Below are 19,089 nucleotides of genomic sequence, written 5' to 3' on the forward strand. Positions count from 1 at the left end.
CATAGAGGACCCACACAGACTGCCCAGTAACTCCTCTCTAGCTTGGGCTGTGCCAAGGATTATATCGTGTGCCATGCAGGACAGGTTCTGTGATAGGACTGTGGCCTCTGAGTAACAGACTAAGTTGATCATCAGCTTTTGAAGAATCATTAGGCAACAGTAACTACTGAGCTGGAGTCACACTCATGACCTAGAAATGAAAGGCTGCCTCTGACACTCAGCCCTTGCAACCCCTCATTTTTCTTTCCTTCCTTTCTTTACAAAAAAAAGTCTCCTTCCTTGTAGTCCTGTCACCGTGGCACATTCTCATTCTGCCGGCAGTACAGCTCAGGTGGTATTTCCCTTTCACTTCGAAGAGGGATTTTTTTTTTTTTTTTCTCACCAATGATGAGGTCTCAGTTTCCCAGCATTTAAGAGAAAAGGGGTCACTTCCTTTCTGAAACAATAGGCATTTTTTGCTGCTGACTCTTCCCCCGTATGTGCTGAGGGGTGGAGTTGGGAGGGGGGCTGTGCTGGCATCTCCTTCTCAGCACTAGCCCACCAGCTGCCCCCCCTCTCCCGCAGAGCACGAGGGAGCTGTGTTACTGTCCTAGCTGGACAGTGGCTGTCCCTTGCATAGCCCTGTGGGCACTGGGAGTTGTTGTGTGGACGCGACCTTGGTGCTTGGAAGCATTGGTTTAACCAAAAGAACCCCTACTCAAAAAACCCTAGCAACCCCTACCAATTAACCCTCTGGAAGGGAAATCTATCTCAGCAGAGCTTTGCTCTGGACTTCTGCGGAGTGAGGATCTCCTCACTTCCTAATGCTTTTCAGGCATGTTGCAGACCTGATGCCAGTCCTGATGATGACAGAGGTGCTGTTTGGCACCAAGTTTCTGCAGACAATCTGCCTTCCCAACACCTTTCAAGCAAGGCTAGTCTATAAGCATGCTACTGCATCTTGGGCTTGCACAAGCTGAGCAAGGGCTTCTCCTAGACAGTTAGGACAATAATGAGCCCAATAATTTTTAAAGTAAGTTTATGAAAAGGTCATGTGTCTTCAGTTCACCAGTTACAACATCTATTTGCAGCAGCAGAAACTTGTGAAGGCTTGAAAGTCACTGTCTTAGAAGTGTGGAGGTTTTTTACTGGAATTGTGACTGAAAAGCTCACATTTGCAGAGGAGCATGTTGCATGTAATAAATGAATATTTGCATAATAGAACCAATTCTCAAAATTTCAGCTTATCCAGCTGGGGAACTTAAGTGCATGTGGATTTCATGGGGGTATATATACAGATTGATCTCCTCGAAATATTGAATGCAAAGGAATGGTTACAACAAATCTGAGATCTTGAGCAGTCCTTGAACAAAAAGTGCAAAGTTACTGAATTGTTTTGCTCACTGTTGGTTAAGTGTGTGAAGTTTCTCTGGATGGTAGTTCAGTAATATAATCTGGCCAGAAATGTTATAGATGTCCCATAGCTGCAGCTGGTAATGATAAATCCATATAAAATGGATGCTGAGAGAAAGATAACAGGATTTGAAGACTCTGGCTGAAGAGGCATTAATTGCTTTAATACGTATATTATAGAAGAGGAGGAGATAATTATGGCACTTCTCAGGCATTTAAGGAGGAATGAAAGGGAGATTTGATTGTTTACTGATGGATATAGTTGGGTGAACTAAAGAGGAAATGGATTTCCAACTAGAGGGGACATGATGTTTTTACAGCTTGCTTCATTCCAAGTGACCTGTGAAGTTTTTCAAATAGAGTGACAGATCTGACAGATTAGTGGCCTCTGGCAGAAAGTCCCAGGGCACAGAAGGTCTCCACAGACACCTGGTTTACCGGAGTTACTTGTGTAGGCTGGCAGTCATCAGTTTTCAGACTAACACCTGACCTTGCACATAGCACCAGCTGAAGAGCCTCTCCCACTCATTACTACATTTACCCTGCAACTTATTTCTTTGGATATACAGGCAAGTGTGAAAACTAGGCCAAGAACTATTTTGGTCCACAAGGATCTGTGTCCAAGTCCTCCCTACTCTGCAGTGTAACCGCTCCCAGCACAGGCAGGAGGCTCACCTCCCACAGTCACCTATGGTACTTGTTTGTGGGACTTTGTCAAGGAGATGACAGCTCTCACTAAAGACCTGCAAATCCTTCTCCTTGGGAATTCCCATGTGCTCCCTCAGGAGAAAGATTCAAAACCTTAAAGGACATGGTGCTTTCATAAGCAGCTCTGTATAATAGCTAAAGATTATTTGCACACAGCTTGCAAATGTGTCTAAGTATAAAATTAAAATAATGGAAACAAATACACTAGCAAAAACTGATTAATTTAGGAGAACTTTTCTGTTACTTTGATTTTCAGGCTGCTTCATATCTCAAAGGAGTATTCAGCCAGAAATGAACTAGGAGACAGAAGGCCCTTTGCAAGGATGGAACTTGCCCCCCAGGGATGACAGGTATGTAGTAATTCAGGTTTTATTGCCTATAATAAGCTTGGTTAAACAACTGTTTAATGGTCCCACAGACTAAAGCCATTAAGACCCCAGTATTGCAACTGAAGCCAAAGGAACTCGGGAATTGTATCAAAGGTCACTGTTAACCCATTCTTCATGTGCAGTCACTATTGTCCCTAGGCAAACCCAAGAGAGATGCTTCTGCTCAAAAGGGGTAGCAGTGAGCAGATGTAACCATTCTCTTTGGTATGTCTGAAATCTTTTATAGTTGCAATGAGTGTGGTGACAAGTTTTAGATGGATCTTGGTGAGATGACAAGGAGGAGTAGGTCATGATGCAGGGCTCTGTAGCTGCAGTAAACTGAAGTTGCTGATACCTGCCACCCTGATACTTCTGCTCTAACAGCCCCCAAAAAGGAGGGGGGAAGATCCAGCCCATACCCCTGTTACTGAGCTGCCACTCTAAAAAAAAAAAAAAAACAAAACAAAAAAAAAACAAAACCAAAAAACAAACAAACACCAAAAAAAACCCTGCAACAAAGCTTTCAGGAAACTGCATATTCTTGGCTCATTCTGAGTGGAGATGTGGTCCACACCAGGACACAAATAATGTTTGATGCCCCATTCCAGTCAAGGTGATTAGGGAGCACTGTCCCTGTTTATTATTTGGAGAAATTTTAGCTGAATCTTTTTGATTCCTCAGTGCTCTGTGTGACAAGTCAGTTCCCCCACCAAATCTTAAACCTACCCCTATAAAGATACTGCAGCATCTGAGTGATGTGGAAGAGCAAGCTTCTTTTTCCTTCCTAGCCCTGCTATGAGCCTTGCAGTTTATTGCCTGAGGGAAGCAAGTTCATGGTCGAATTACATCCAAGGGGGGGGGGGGGGAAAGAGCAGGTTTCATCCTACTGTAAAATGGCATCTGTTCAAATACTCCCCACATCTTGTGGTGATGCTGGAGTGCTCTTGCAGCAGCACTGCTCTAGAGCCCTTTGGGTCATTGGGTAAAAATGCAGTCTCCAGACTGGACACAGTTATCTGCTAGGGCACTTCAGAGAGGCTCCAGCTCATACTGAGCCCAGAGCAGGAGAGCTGGGAAGCACAATCCCAGCAGCAAGTGCCTAACCAGATGCTCATGAATGGGGCAGCTCTGGTAGCTCTGCAGGAGCTGCCTGTGCTGCAGCAGTCCAAGGAGGCAGGAGTTCAGAATATAGATGGGACATCAGAACCCCAAGAGGCACAGCCACTCCAACAGCGTTTTGTCACCTTTGCCATCTTGCTGTTGCACGGCACCCTACACTTAGACAAACCCTGTCTGTATCTGCCTCCCTGCCAAGCAAACTCGGTGCAGTGGTGATAGTGGAGACAGAAACTGCAAATCTCGTTTTTAGTTGTCACAAACCAAACTGAAGGGGAAACACGGATGCTAAGGGGATTCTGCTACCTGGGGCTTGCCATCTCGAAGTCTGCAGCTCTGGCTAAGGAACAAAACAAACCAAAACCGCTGCTCCAGAAAAAGGCAGTGTGAGACCGTATCACTTGTTTTGACAACAGACTTGCAGCTACAAATTATCTGCTGCAGGACCCCAGCTGTCTTCCCTGCCTGGGTCACCTCATCTGCACAGAACAGGAGTGAGCAAATAAAACCTCTCATACTCGGGATAATACCTTCTGGATTGGGGATATACGAGCCTAGAAAGCAACCCGGTAACCACTGCCAGCACCGTGACAGGCTGAGGGTAGACCCGATGCGCTTCACGTTAGTGCAGCACCCGAGCGATACCGGCGGGACAGCGAGGGCACCCTGCTCCGCTGCCAGTCCCCAGCGTGCGCCCCTTTTGTCCCCGTCCCGAACAGTTCGCCCTCCTTCCCGCATAGACTGCTCCTTCCTCTCCCGCTGTTCTCCCCCAAGCCCTTCCGCTCTTACAAATGCGAAATAAACCCGTTTTAAGGGGGAAACAGATCCGTTCCTAAAGCTCGATCCTTTCCTCCGTCGGGGCAGGCGCTGACTGGAGGAGGCTTAAGCGAGGGGGCTGGATGCAGCCTTACCTGCCTGCGGGCAGAGGCAGCCGGCGAGCAGGGAGCGCAGCATGGGGCTGGGGCGGCAGCGCTGCGGTGCGGTGCGGGGGGCCCGGGAGCGGAGCGGGCAGGGCTTGCCCTAAGTATCGTCTGCGCTGCTGCCGAGGGGAAGGAAGGGGGTGGTGGAGGAGAGGGTTTGGGGAGGTGTGCCGGCAGCCGCCGGCTGGCTCCGGGCGAGCCGGGGCAGCCCCGGGGGGCGGGGGACTCACCTCTCCTCCAGGGCGCTCCCAGGGTGAAGCTCCGGTGCCAGCTGAACATCCCTGCGGCGGCCGCCCTCAGGGGCGGGCGGGGGACAGGGACGGGGGTGCCATCGCCGCCGGCCGTCCCTGGGCTGCTGCGCGACCCCCGATGGCGAGCGGGGCCCGGGCTAGGGCATGGCGGGGGCTGCGGGCAGCAGGCAGCGCGGGCTGCGGAGCGGTGAGCGGGCGCACAGCCAGCAATGACTTATAAAGGGAGCAGCCCAGAGGAATGCATCTCCTTTGGCTGATAAGCCGAGATGACTGGAGGGGTTTGAACTACCTTTGCAACCCCCGGAGGAGGGGGCAGGGGCGAAGGAAAAAAGGGGACGGGAGAGAAGAAAAAGAAAAATATTTCAGCACTTGCATAATGTCAATAAACAACCCCCCTCTCAAGTGGCAGGAAAGGAAAGGCTGGAATGTTTCGGGTGGGGAGGAAAGAATACAGTAGATTTAGTATGTTTGGGGTTTTTGTTTGTTTGTTTCAGATTTTTTCTTCATTTAAATTGCATGTTACATGTTCATAATTCAAAGCTCTGCCTTGGTTGTAGCTGGGGCTGCCGGCTATGGGTAAGAGGGGTGAGGAAGTGGCAGGACTGTCTCCAGTACAAGCTCCCATGGGCAAGTTAGTGGTGGCACCCCACTGGAGTGAACTTCAAACACACGGGCCAGGTGTGAAGAGCTCCGGCACTCCCTGGGCATGGCTGCCTTGAGAAACATGTGGGGAATTACTCCTAGACTAGGTGTAAGCAACACAAGCTCCCTACAACCAACAGCTCTATAACCTATACTGGCTCTCTTCTTGCTAAGAGAGCACCAGTCCCTATGTTACTCTTCCATCCAGACTTCTGCTGACTCCAGCACTGTCAGAAGAAAATGTGTTGATCCACCAGTTAAACCGGCCTAACTCTGTGGACTTCAGGTATCCACAGGATCAGCAGCCCCAGAGAGACCACAGAGAGCCAGTGGGTACTACAGCCCTACAAATGACATGAGAAAGTCAGGCAGGAGGGGAGCTGTCAGGGGAGATCCAGTCCAGCTGTCCCCTTGCCCTGCTCCCCCGAGCTGGTTCTCCTGTGCCTCTGAAACAAACACCATGCACCAGATATCAACTGAAGTGAGTTGACTTTTTGCTGTAGTAGTCACTGGAGTCTGCTGATTGGCACCAACTACAATTAAAAGACAGGGTATTTAATTGCCTCCTTTCCCCCACCACATTGCTCTTGTATTAAGTTATTATTTCATTGCTCACAAAGTCTTGTCATCCAACAGAAAGCACCCTTCCTCCCCAGGCAGGGAGATTCATTGTACTTCTTCCCCCTTTCCTCCCACTGCGGTGGATCGCGTGTTTGTGGGCTGCATCCGATTTCCGTGCAGCACTGCAGGCACTCATCGTGCACCCAGTGTCTGTTCCTGTTTTTCTAGGAAAGCCAAAGAGTGTTGTGCCTTGAGAAAGCCATACATTCAGTTGGGAAAGGATGTCCCTATTTCTTCCCCTGAGACAGTTCCAGGCTGGAGGGTTGTGCACCACTATGTTTACTGTTGTGTACTTGGCACTTGATGTGCTGCCATGGGTAGAGGGCTCTACCTATGCTACCAACCCTGGGCTCACAGTCTCAGGTCCCACCTTCAGTGGACAGACTTCAATTATTAGAGCAGATGAAGGGTAATTCACAGGTGCCTTAGCACTAATTCAGTAACACCGTTAGCAGCCAGAGGAATTTTAGGGACAAAATATTACCCTTTCGCCTCCAGCTCTGCTGTCCATATACCATTGCACACCCAGTTCTTCTTGCCATAGAGCTCCATCGTTTTGCACACTGCTGAACACACTCCTATACTATTCAGAGGCTTATTTTGTAAATAAGTAGTTTGGTGAAGGATAAAAGGCTACTGTGCTGATATCTGTATATAGCTGCAACTCAAAGTGCTCTGAAATGTCTTTGCAGAGAGCAAGATGTTTGTTTCTGTCAGAAAACTGGGTTCCTAAGAGTCTCAAGCTGGCTGTTTCTAAGCTCAGTTTACCCTCTTGTTTTCAACAAATGCTTGGGGCCAACATAAATGACTGTGTTACTAAAATGTAATAAATAAAAGAACCCAGTGACAGTAAGCTTTTTGAACAAGAATAAAACATCCCCTGGAATGCACACAAGCCAAGTGCTTCAGCCCTGGGCTAGAGCAAAACATGGAAGGAAAATGGCTGGCAATGGCTGCAAGATTTTAATGCTCTAGGTGCTCTTACAAGAGGGTGTGTTTGTGTGTATGTAAATTATAATTAATATTGGAAGTGCTCTGTGTTGCCACAATATGTGACAATGTTCAGAGGCTAGAGGGCTCCACAAAGCTGTTGTTGTGCATCGTTATTTTTGTCTACACTTGAGAAGTTTTAGTAGTATATCTGTGTTTTATATATTTTTTCAACTCAGGCTTATTGGCTATATTAGCATAAAAATATTTTGCTCCTGAATAACTTAGCACTGGATCAGGAGAAAAGCTGTAGCATGCTTAGGATTTCTATTCCAGTGTAAATGCATCTACCTGAAGGGAGATTTTGCCATTTCATGGTTGTGTTAGGTGGAGCATCAAAACCAGCCCACAAGCAAGAAACAAAGGGATGCCTGGTTTTGGTGACCAAACCTTAAAAAAGTGCAGAAAAGGGAAACTGATTATTAATGTGCTTTTATCTAAACCTTGGGAACCCTCTTGACATGTGAAAGGTCATATCCCCTCTGTACATAAGTACATTGAGTCCAGTTGATGCTGTAATTCAGTGAGGAAGTAAGGATGCTCCTATCCTGCAGCTCCATTCTTTGTCTGGCAGGGAGAGTATTGACAGGTGTCACAATTTAGTTGAGAATTTTTAGACAAGTTGGCTTCTTTTCCTTAAAGTCACACCTGTCAGTGACAGCAGCATGGGGTACCAGGGTCAAGCTGTATGTCACTGTGCTGGGAATAGAGCACAGGGATGGGGAGGAACCAGCCAGTAGGTGAAATATACCTGCCACAGGGACAGCCTGGTTTGAGAACTGGGCCCTCCTTACCAGGTGTCTCATGAGGATGCTGTGGTTCATGGTACGTGCTACATCTGCCCTTTCTCTGCTACTGCCAGGCCTTGTGCCAGGGCTCCTTCCTTTTCACCCATGTGCTGAGAGTGTGGGATGGGTTCTCTTTAGTGCAAGTGGGCAGGAATTTCCCTCTCGAGCTGCAGAGGATGTAACAGGATGAGGAAAAACCTCTTAGTCAGCATCAGCTTAATTTCTGATGGATGCATCAGTTTCCTTAGCCATAAGTAAACTCTCCACCCAAAGAAGTCTCTGAGTTTGTAATGTTGTTATGTCTCTAGATCCCTCGGGCATACAGCTGCATCCTATCTTTCTTGTCACCTTTGTGAGACTCGGGGCTGGTGGGAAATTACTTCTGAGTAGAGAGTACTTCCCTACTGGGAATCAAGAAGGGCGAGTGGCAAGGTTTGTTTATAGTGCAAGTTCCAGGTTAGGCACCTGGAAAGCAAGAGAGATACGTTTAATGGTGTGTCATAAAACTGTATGGGCCATTGTTCTGTTTCTGCATGCCACAGCTAAGACTGTGCGTTACAAGGGTGTGAATCACCCCCACATCTCCCACAAAAAAAAAAAAAAAAAAAGATTCCTACAGTGTCCATTGAGATGCTTTGCAGTTGCAAAGCAGATGCCTGTCAAAAGTGATCTTTGCTTCAAAAAACTCACTAAGAGGCAATTTTTGCAGTAGCAGTAGCAGAACAGAGCCCTGTGAGTGTGCAGCTCTGCACAGGTGAGGTCTCCTGGCTGGGACAGGTGTTCCTCTGCTGTTTGGCTTTAGGCAAGTTTCCTGTGCAAATAACTTCATCTCCTTCTGCCACAGCTTGTCTTGCAGAACAGGATTTTTGTCTGCAGTTTCAGGACACATCTTCTTTAATGTGTGCAGCCCCCAAATCACAGGACTTCTCAGGCATGTAAAAGGCCCCTCCACTTGGTGTGAATATTCGTGGTGAGGAAAAACACATTCCAATAGCATTGTGACTGTGGTTTTCGCACTGAAGCACACAATAAAATAATTGTCAACCTTTCATCATATATATATATCAGACCTAATTTTCCATCCCATTCCCTGACCTCCTTAGTTAAAGACTGGATCTGGACAGGTTGCTCAATGACCTCCTGGTTTGGTTTGTACACCTGCAGTGTGGCACAAAAGGACCCTGTGCAGTGCAATCATTACCTTGACTCTTTCATACTGGTACAAGCAAGATTTTGGGATGTAGCTGGCAGAGCAACACAGGATCCAAGTGAAAGCCTGGGAAAAAGGGGAGAGATATGTCATGCTGGGGCAGGGCTCCCCATCAGAGGAGAAAGGACAGGGAGGGGACGATGTGTGCTGCAGCTGTCAGGGTTGTCTTGGACCTCTCCCTGATGGCTGACTGTAAGGGGTTGCTCTTTGTCTGAGGTTTTAGCTACCTCTGCCCCACCTGCCATGCCAGCAATGCTGTGTTGATCTCTCTAAGTGAGGACTGGTAGACCTGCTTTAGGGTGTGCATTGCCCCCCAGGGGTACCCCGATGCCATGGGACTGCTGCCTGGTGGAGCCCTGTGGAGCTCACATGCCAGTGGGCATGGCTTGGGGGAGCCTGCACTGCCTTGGCCAGCTGCCCCTCACATCAGGGCCGGGTCAAGGGCAAAAAAAAGTTTGTGTGGGTGTATGTTCCAAAAGGAAATGCATGATATTTGCATTCCTGTATGTGGAAGTTTCCGGAAGACTCCAGTTTCCTGTGAAACAGTTCTCCTGCTAACTTGGCATTGGCCTGCACGTGTACAGCTTGTCCAGGTGAAGGTTTGGGGTCACAAAAGAGGAAGTTGTTTTACTGCAGTGCCCTTACAGTGCAAAAAATAGCTTGTTTGGGCAGCAAGCAGCTGTCAAGTCTGTTAGCAGTAATGTGTTAACTCCTGCAAATCTTGTCTTGCTCCAGACACTTGTCTTAGTCTAGATACATTGCAGTTTGTGCTCCTCCTGTGGAGTCTGATAAATGCAGTCAGTACTCAAAATAAGCAAAGCCTCTCTGTACAAGAAAAGCCTCACTGCACCTTCTTTGCCTCTCACATGGATGATCCTGCCCCAGGTGATTCTCAGACTACAGAAAGCTGCCATCCAAGTCAGCACCTGCTTCACTGATTCTGCTTGCTGGTGTCTCCACCAGCCTTTTCAGAGCAGAGAAGGCTCAAATGCTGAGCATGTTTTGGATCCTGGGGCAGGTATATGGTTCACACTCCTCCCTGCTGTGAAAGGAGCCCCTGTGAGCCAGGCAGGAAGCCCAGCACTGGGGACTAGGGTCAGCCAGCTTGGGGCCAGTTGCTTGCCAGGTACATCACTGCCCTGTGTGTATGATGGAAACACCTTTGTGCTCACTATGTTGGGCTGAAGGGACCTTTGACTCTAAAAGCTGTTGTAACATGTTTAAACTCAGGTTTCTGCTCTCCAGTTTTCTGGAACCAACACAGTCCCTCTTGCTTTTCTATGGATTACCTGTCCTGAAGCTCCATACCTTTCCCAATAAAGGGATAAGCTGGCATACCTCATCAACACCTTCCAAAGGCAAGCTGTGCTGTGGTGCACTTTGCTGGCTGCTTTCTGGGTTATGGCACAACCCAACCCTCCATTTTCCTCCCATGATGCTGCAGACTCACAGGTGGCACGTGAGCACAGGGGGCTCCCCATCAGCTCTTCTTCCCCTCTGCACCCTTGCACCCCAATCTGACAGTGGTTTGGCATTGGGTGTCTGAGTCAACAAGTGCCAATGATCAGCAAGGAGAGAAGGGTGTCTAGCTCATGCTGGGATGGGCAGCAGAGCAGTGGTGGGCATGATGGGGACACACACCAGTGAGGCAGCCAGGCAGTAGTGGAGGAGAAGAGTAGAGTGCCACCAGGGAGTAGGAAAGCAGCAGAGATGCTTAAGGAGTGACGGCAGCCCCTCAGGAAATGAGGAAGGAAGGGTGGAGGCTTAGCCAGGTTCAGGAGAGAGGCACGTCATTTTTCTGCTGGGACCTCGATGGCCCAAACATAGGGCAAGTCACAGCCAGAAGCAATTTGCTGCTGGACTCTGCCAGGGGGCATTGCCCTTCTCCAGGGGTGGGAGACCGAGCCCACTTTTGCTGCGCTGCCTTTATTTCTATGATTCTTTCATTTATCTTTGTGATGGAGAGCAACATCCCTGCCAGTTTGGCAGCCTTCAACTCAGTCTCTCTGTGGGAAAGTCCTAATAGGTGCTATGAGGTTCCTGTGAGGAGCACTTTGGCAGCCTCCCATCCCAGTTCACCTCCTGACACCAGCCTGCTTCATGCCAGGCAGTGGGCAGCACCCGTCACCAGAACCATGGGAGCTGCCTTTGGGTCAGCCTTGTCCTTTCTCTCACCACCTCACAGGTAATGCCAGAACAGATGGATGGGGAGTTGTAGGGTTAATACATCACCAGGAGCAGAAGATGTGGGAAGGTGTCCACCTTGAAGAGCTGTGCCTGCTGCCGCCTGGCTCCTGGCCTCCCTGGGGTCTGTGAGCCCGTGCCCAGTACTGACCCTGGGCTCTGCCACCCATCTGGCTCATGGCTTCTCCAGAGCTGAACAAAGCTTTGTTCCCACTCCCACAGGTCTTTCACCCACAGAACCATCCCACGGTAGTGAGTGGCACTGAGTCCAACCTTGCATCTGTGTGTGAGGCACTGGCCTGAAACACAGTGGTGGGGCAGGTTAAGGAGAGGGTCGGGCACAGCACAGGAGGGCTGGGTGTATGACAGCAGGAGCTCTTCCCTTCTGCACAGCCCAGGCTGAGCACACTGGAAGAGCTGCATAGTTTCATGCTCTGCTTTGTCAAGAGGAGACTGGTAAAATTTAATGAGAATCTAGTGGACCGTGACAGAAAAGATCAGAGGTCATGAGGGAAGGGTTGAGGAGTTTCCCACCATGAAATTGGGGAATAAGGTGATGAGGAGAAGCTCAGAATAGTGGTGTTATTGGTCTGGGCCACTCTTTCCACCCTCCAAGTTGTTTGCAGTGCACCAAAGCTCCAGCCAGGCCTGGGCTTGGCCCATTTTTCTATCCCCATCATGACTCTGCCCAGTGCAGAGTGAGGGATACCATCTGCCCTTCGGGGGTCTGCTGCCAGGAGGCAGCCAGGTTGGGCACGCCCCAACACTATGTCCTGGGCCAGAGCTGGGGAGCAAGAGTATCCCAGAACATCCCTCAGCCTGTTTATTTGCTTTTTAACCCTGGAGAATCCCTGCAGTTGTGAAAGTGCTGTTTAAACCTTTCAATTAACAGGGCTGAGAGTTTAGCAATATCTGTCTCATTTTAACCTTGGTGCAAATGCTGTGTTGTTATAAATGCTGCAATTGTTTTAGTTTGGAAATGTTTGCTACCCATTTAGAGAAATCTGATTCAGTGGAGTGTAAGACGAGAGTTAGATGTAACTTGCAAGTCGTAACCCGAGTTTGAAGTAATACAAATAGCAATTAATGAGATCCTGGACAATTTGCATTGCTTTCCCCCGAATATATGTGCACACACCAGTAGAACTAAATATTTTTCTTGTGTAGTAATTTAATTAGAACTGATTAAAGTAAACATGTCCTGAAGGTTTGAATATGAGAGCCACATCGCATTATAAATGTCACTTTGATTAAATAATGGCTTCTTTGCTTGAACAGGATAACTATCCACCCAAAACACAGAGGTGAAACTTTAGTTAATAATAAAACTCTCACCAACTTCAATAGAGCTATATTTCACCTTAATTGTATTCATAATTATGCTTTCATAGTTTGATTACAGAATTGATGGTTTCCTGCTTGGAGGGGGTATACATTGTTGTACACCTCCTACAAAAAGACTAGGAGCTGAGGACTGTTGACATGCAGTACGTGAGCCTGGGATCAGGAATGAGATCATTTGCCCCATATGACAGGAGCACTGAGAGTTGCCACATTGGCTTTCACTAAAGAAGGTACCATAAGATTAGCCTGGAGCAGTGGTTGCCAGTTCCTGTGGATCTGCCTGCTCTAGTATTTGAGAGAAGTAACTGAGGCAACCAGGCAGACGGCAAATAGGTTTAAATACACTGCACGAGAGCTAACCTCCACTGGAAAACAGGCAGTCTTCCCAGGCTGAAAAATGTTGATAACAACTGTCCTTGATGAGCAGATAGTGTTCAGTAGCCAAGGACCTGTCTGGATAACCCCAGGACATACTTAACAAATAGCATCTGTTTCTGCAAACCTGCTATTTAAAAAATCTCTTGCTGAAGCCAAATCAATGCTCTTTCATTTGTGTACAACTCTGATATCCAGTTCTTGGGTGTGTATTTCCTCTGGACATCCCAGAGGATATCTCTGGCTCCACCATTTGTGAACTGAAGTTAGTAACGTGACTGTGGACCATACACCATGGTCTGTGTACAAGACTGTGTACAAGCAGCAGGTGCCTGCTGTTGCTTGGCCCCACATCTAGTGCTACCTTTAAGCAGAGGAAAGGGCACAGGAGCCCAGATTTCACACCAGCATCAAGGTTCTTTGCCTCCTCAGTACATCAGTTCAGTAGTGTGTGCTTTTCATCTCCCTCCATGGAAGAAAAAAAAAAAAAAAAAAAGAGGTAAAACTGTTCTCCTTTTTAAAGCTGCCTGGGCACTAAGGCTCTGAGACTGTATTAAACTAGGTGTTTCTATGAGCAATAAGTGACTGCTGCTGTACGGAGTAACAAAAGCAAGTTCATAACAAAGAGACCTTTTTTCCCCTCCAAACTAACCATAAAGCAGGGCTCTTCTAGGTCCAGATGGGAAATGCCAGTCATATGTTCTATATTCCCTTTGTTCAGATCTGATCTAAGACCCCCTAAGAAAATTAAATGCTACCAAGGACTTTCAGGGCTTGGGACCAGGACCTTTTTGACTTTCATCTTAGCAGTGCTACTTGTGCTTTTATCTATAAAACTCTGCTCCTCTTTGTATCCTTGTTTAATGTGGGATGAATTGAGACAGTCTGCTGTTTTACTGCAGGCTTCCCTGTGCTTACTAATTTAAGACCGCCTTTCAGGCTGAAATTTCCAGGTTGGCTCATGATGAATTCATAATCTATATGTAGCACTGGAGAGATATTTCCGTATCCTGAAATAACCAGAGGTTTGTGATACATCATGATGCTGTGGTGCTCTGAGGCTCACAGGATGGAGGACAGGTGTCCCCGAACCATTGTACACCAAAACAGACACTGGGCAACATTCCTTCATCGAAAGCCAATACGATTGAACTGATGAATTTAAACATGCAGGTTTCCATGTCAGACTAAAATGATGGTCATATGCATTTCTGTGGATTTGTTTAAGGTGAGCTTTCTCTGGTGCTTTTCACAGAGTTCCTGGCAGTACTCTTAAGAAAGAAAAAAAAAAAGGAGAATGAGAGCAAGTACTGACCTCCAGATGACCCAGCTTTGAATCTGGGTAATCTGCAGTCCGACTGCACAATTTGCTTGTTTCTGAGTTAGTTTTAATGTGAAGGAACAAGCAAAGACACAATAAAATATTGTCCCAAAATTTGCAAACTGAATTACTTAAGTTCCATTCTGTCAAAAGCAGCAGTAGGTGGGTAAGTAAGTAGACTTAACCTGGCCCTGATAACCCACATTCATGCAGTCTGAGACCACAGAAGGAAACAAGGGAAGGGCTGGGAAGGGCTGCAGAGCAGATTTCAGGTAAGCTGCCAGGGACTCACTGAGCTAGAGTCTGATTTTTCAGCAAAGGTACCACATCTGACTGTTTCAGGAACATTTAAAGTCATGTTTTTAAAGCACACAATTACGGAAAGCCCTCTGGGAAGAGCTGGAAGCCCATTTTAGTGCCAAAAAATGCAGGCTAAGCTGTTCTGAAGATCCAGCTCTGTTTGTGGCTGCTGAACTGTTTTGAAAGCCAAACCCTTTTTTCATATAAACACCAAACTGCCTGATGTCAGTTCAGGTTTGCAAGATAAGATAAGAGTGTTTCAGTGAGGAAAAAATGGAGGAGAGTTTATGGAAACTGAATTATTGTAAATAGATAGCATCAAGAAGAGGAGGATTTTATGTGGCGCTGTGCAAAGCAGAGATGGATTGAGAGTGCATATATGTATTTTTCAGAGCTGTGGAAAAAGAAGATGGGTAGAAGTCCAAGGGGTTCCCCACCACATTACTGCAGCAGCCAGGAACCTCATGCCACTGGTCTGAGCAAGGGGATCTGGAAGCCAGTGCAGTGCAGCTGAGAGCTTCAGAGGCAAGCTCAGAGGGCGATGAGAGGAATGGAGGGAATGTGATAAGGTGGGGGGAGGATTCAGTGAGGGAAGGAGAAGGAACAAACAGGAGAAAGAAGAAAATGTGGGGAGGCCAGGAGTTCTCCTTACCACTCATTTGCGGTTTCCCCATACTGGACGCAGGTTTGGGTCCCTTAGCTGAAACACCAGGGAAGTGCTGGACTGTACTGTTCCTCTATTGGATGAAGCAGATACCATGACCAGTGTCCCTTCAGCTGTCCTCAGTGGCAGGCACAAGGGACAGCATGCTGCCAGCAGCCACTCATCCTGGTCATCAGCAACCTTCAAAATAACAAGCTTTTGGTGTCATTGTCCTTGTGTTTTCAGATGACTTGGCCCAAGCAGAGATGAAAGCTAGTGGAAATCTATAAAATAATGTGGATGTTTCTGTGAAGAGAGTACAGATCCACAGGATCTTCCCTTAGCAATATTGTGTTTTTTTTAAACAGAGAGGTCTTTCGTTTTGAAAAGGTGGACCACTGTAATTCCACAACACAGGAAAAAGCTCAAGGGATAAGAAGTGGCTACAGTGCCCAGGAAGCTGCCAAGCTGCACCATGTGGCTGCAGTGGTGTTAAATGTTGAAGGCAGAGCTGTCACAGAGGTGCACCACCACTCCCTGTCAGATCTGGCATAACGTTTCAGGCTACAGCACTAACCCAAGAGTCTGCACATTCTTATCAGCAAGTCTTGCAGGTAGCATTACATGTTTATCCACTTGAAATAGAAATACTCCTTAACTCTGAACCTCCCTGGACTCTCTCTTCTCTCTTCCTTGTAGCTGTAGGCTTTGTGATTTTCTGAACCCTAACACTAAACCTAAGGACAGCTTGGGACTGAGGCTGAGGCCACCAGTACCAGTAGTGGCCCAGATTAGAAAGATGTGTAGGTAGCAACGTAGATGCAGTGTTGTGCTCCGCCTGGGAGATCTTTTCCAGCACCAGCGCCCCTGGTGCTGTAGGCCTTGTGGTTTTCTGAACCCTAACCATTAAATTACATTGGACCTGAGGCTGAGGTCCCAAGCACCAATCATAAAATGGAGGCATTTAAGAAACATGTAGATGTGGCACTTCAGGGCGTGCTCTGGTGGGCATGGTGGGATTTTGCAGGTTTTGCATTAGTGTTCATTTTGGGGGGTGTGTGGTTGTGGTTTTGGTTGGGTTTTTTTCCCCTGGCTGGACAGCTGGACTCAGTGACCTTAGAGATCTTCTCCAACTATGATGATTCTGGGATTCATACGTGAGTCTCTCTTGGTGGCCAATAGCAACTAAATATATTTATATTTAACCTTTCTGGCTATACAAATACATGCCTGTAATGGCTCACAACATTTAAAATTCAGAAAAAATAAGAACATTAGAGAAAGTCCATCATGATGCAAACGTACAAATGAATCTGTAACTCACTTGCTACCCCCACAGATGCGAGCTATGATCTGGTAGTTTTGAGCTATGAACATAACCACAGCTCAGCTCTATCTCTGAATACCTGGACCTTTACAGAGATAAACACAAATTTGCTAGACAGGCTAGACAACTCTAGTTAGCATCCTTCTGTCATTTTTAGGGGATTCTTTGGCATAGATCCTGAATGTTTTGGTAAATTTTTATTGATCAAAACATTGATCAGTTTTACCTCTCCGTGTCTTGCAAGGCACCTTATGTTTAGCTGAAAGCACTAGAGGGATGGTGCTCTGCAGATTTCCTGGCTTCCCAGAGCAGACCAGACTTCACTGCTGGCACAGAAAATACTAGTGGAAAGCATTGTTGTGGGGAGAAGATTTCTCAGTGTCAGCAGTACCCAAAGGGAGAATGAGGTGGAGCTCTTGATGAGTAATGTGAGGTTTGGTACCAGGAGGTCTGAATAGCTCAGATAAAAGTTGTGATTTCATCCTGGTAACTGAGTGAAGATCTGGCCTACCCCTACCTCTTCCTCCTTTTCCTCAAACCAGATGCTGCTTTCCCACCATCACACAAACTAGCCACACTCTCTGCTACAAAATGGACTAACAGGGGTTTAAGTTGATGTAAGGTGGCTCCCCAGTTGTCACACCTGCCTGAGAGGCAGGCAGCTGAATTCTGTTTGGGCTTCAGCAAAGGGTTGTGTAACTGGATCTTGGTGGGATATTTTGATCATATAATCAGACAATGTGTTGGTGAAAAAGCTGTGTGATTGGTGTGCTGTCAATTTGTTTTGGAGGAGAAAAAGTTGAGGAGCCTGTATTAATCAATATTAAGCCACATCTGGCAGATGCTGACTTCTCCGCAGAGGCTCGGTTGCTAGAGGGCATGAAAATATGCGTGTTGATTTGGATGGGTGAGGTGCAGAGGTTGTACCAGAAAGCAGGATTTACACTGAGACAGTGCAGAAACCAGTGTGATGTTCTTGGGAAAAGAAAATCACTTAAAAGCAAGTAGTGATGTCCATTAATCTCCCTTTTCATTTTTTTCACTTGGGCATTGAAGTCATAGATTATTAAAGAGAAAATAGTTGGCCTGTTCTAGGCAGGAAAATGCAACTGTGATTGCTGGCAACTGTCTGGGAGCTCTGGGAAGAAATATTCTGGCATATGGAAGTAGCAATGTGTATCTATTGGTGTTTCACTGGTAGATCTCAATATGTTTTGCAGCAGAAGTGTCTATGGTTATTTCCACTTTTCTGTGGAGAATACAGAGTTCAGGTACTTGAGGTACAGGGAAGGGAGTCAGCCATTGTAGGAAATCTGACTGAACTGTTGCCCTCTCTAGGGACACAAAAAAACAACAACACAGAGAGACTTTGGCTGGCATGAGGTCTCAATAAACTCAAACTGAGTTACCTGCAATTCATTGCCTCGATTTTGTGACTGTCATTTGTGTGTAAGAGCAAGTCCTGGACAGGGATGTGTATTTTTTCTCCTGTTTACCTCTTCCCAGCAGGTGAAAACTAGAATTTCCTATAAAAAATGCAGGGAACGAGTACAGCTGGCAACTGCAATAATTTCCCCGGGCTCTCAAGTTGGCATTCATTTTGCTAGGAACCTCCATCTCAGTTGGTCTTGAGGGCATATTCAGTGTTCCTATTCATGTTCTCACAGGCTTCAGGGGAAATTAAGTGTCACTTCAGCTTCTTTCCCCACAAATATTTGGTTTTACCACCACCACCCTAACAAAACCCTCCAGCACTGAACACAATAGACTGTTAAACCTAAATTGATGCCTTCAGTATTACTGGAACACAAGTAAAGAAAATTTCAACACAACATTAAAAACATGTCACCTTCACTGTGGCATTGTACGGGAACTGACGTGACTTCTTATTTAGTTTGCCCATGGAAGGGAACTGTCATTTTCATTGCTAAAATGTTTGTCCATTGGATGGAAATTATTACAAATGGAACAAAACAAAACATTTTTATTAAATACCGGGCTGGTCTTGTTTTTTCCAGTAAGTGTTTGTTTTCAATTCTCTTCCTTCTCTCCAGGGGATAATATAATGGACTGTTATAGATCACCTCCCATCTTAGAAGATCCCAGATTGCACAGGGATTGCTTTCTTTGCCACTGACATATTCATACCCATATAGCAAACACCAGTGAATAATTTATTCCTATGGGGTACTGTAGTGAAGGTGAGTCATCTTCCACAGAGCAGGGCAGTTTTCAGGAGACATACTCCAATTCATACCTCAAGCCAAACCCAGGGGTTAAGACTGAAGTGTCAGATCTGGCTACCCCATGGCTGAGGAATGGAAACCAGCAGCTGTCTGAATTCCAGGGAAGGTGCTGGGAATAGCTGTGATGAGACAAAATTCCACCAACTTTGATCTTGGATCTCTTGCACAGGATTAAAGGAGTAACTGAGTTTGGGTCTGAGGCACAAGCATTTGGGGAAGAAGCAGGGCATTTTGCTAAGTTTTCATGAAAGTCTGCTGAGTATATGATGGTAAAGTGAAGATAACTCTCTTTTATCATCGTGATCCATTTCTTCTGTGAGTGCTTTGAGGCCCCTCTAGGATC

At 46.8% G+C, this 19,089-nt stretch overlaps 1 protein-coding gene across 1 annotated transcript in view; it reads right to left on the bottom strand.

The window, feature by feature from the left end:
- LOC127384384 (uncharacterized) overlaps nucleotides 1–4,591 on the bottom strand; it is a 30,962-nt gene extending 26,371 nt beyond the window's left edge. Inside the window, exon 1 of the mRNA XM_051618699.1 lies at nucleotides 4,496–4,591. Coding sequence (XP_051474659.1) covers nucleotides 4,496–4,538 — 43 coding nt within the window. The 5' untranslated portion in view covers nucleotides 4,539–4,591. The remainder of the gene's footprint in view (nucleotides 1–4,495) is intronic.
- Nucleotides 4,592–19,089: the final 14,498 nt, after the last annotated feature.

The sequence above is a fragment of the Apus apus genome, chromosome 4, assembly GCF_020740795.1.
Source record: "Apus apus isolate bApuApu2 chromosome 4, bApuApu2.pri.cur, whole genome shotgun sequence".
NCBI classification, from domain to species: Eukaryota; Metazoa; Chordata; class Aves; order Apodiformes; family Apodidae; genus Apus; species Apus apus.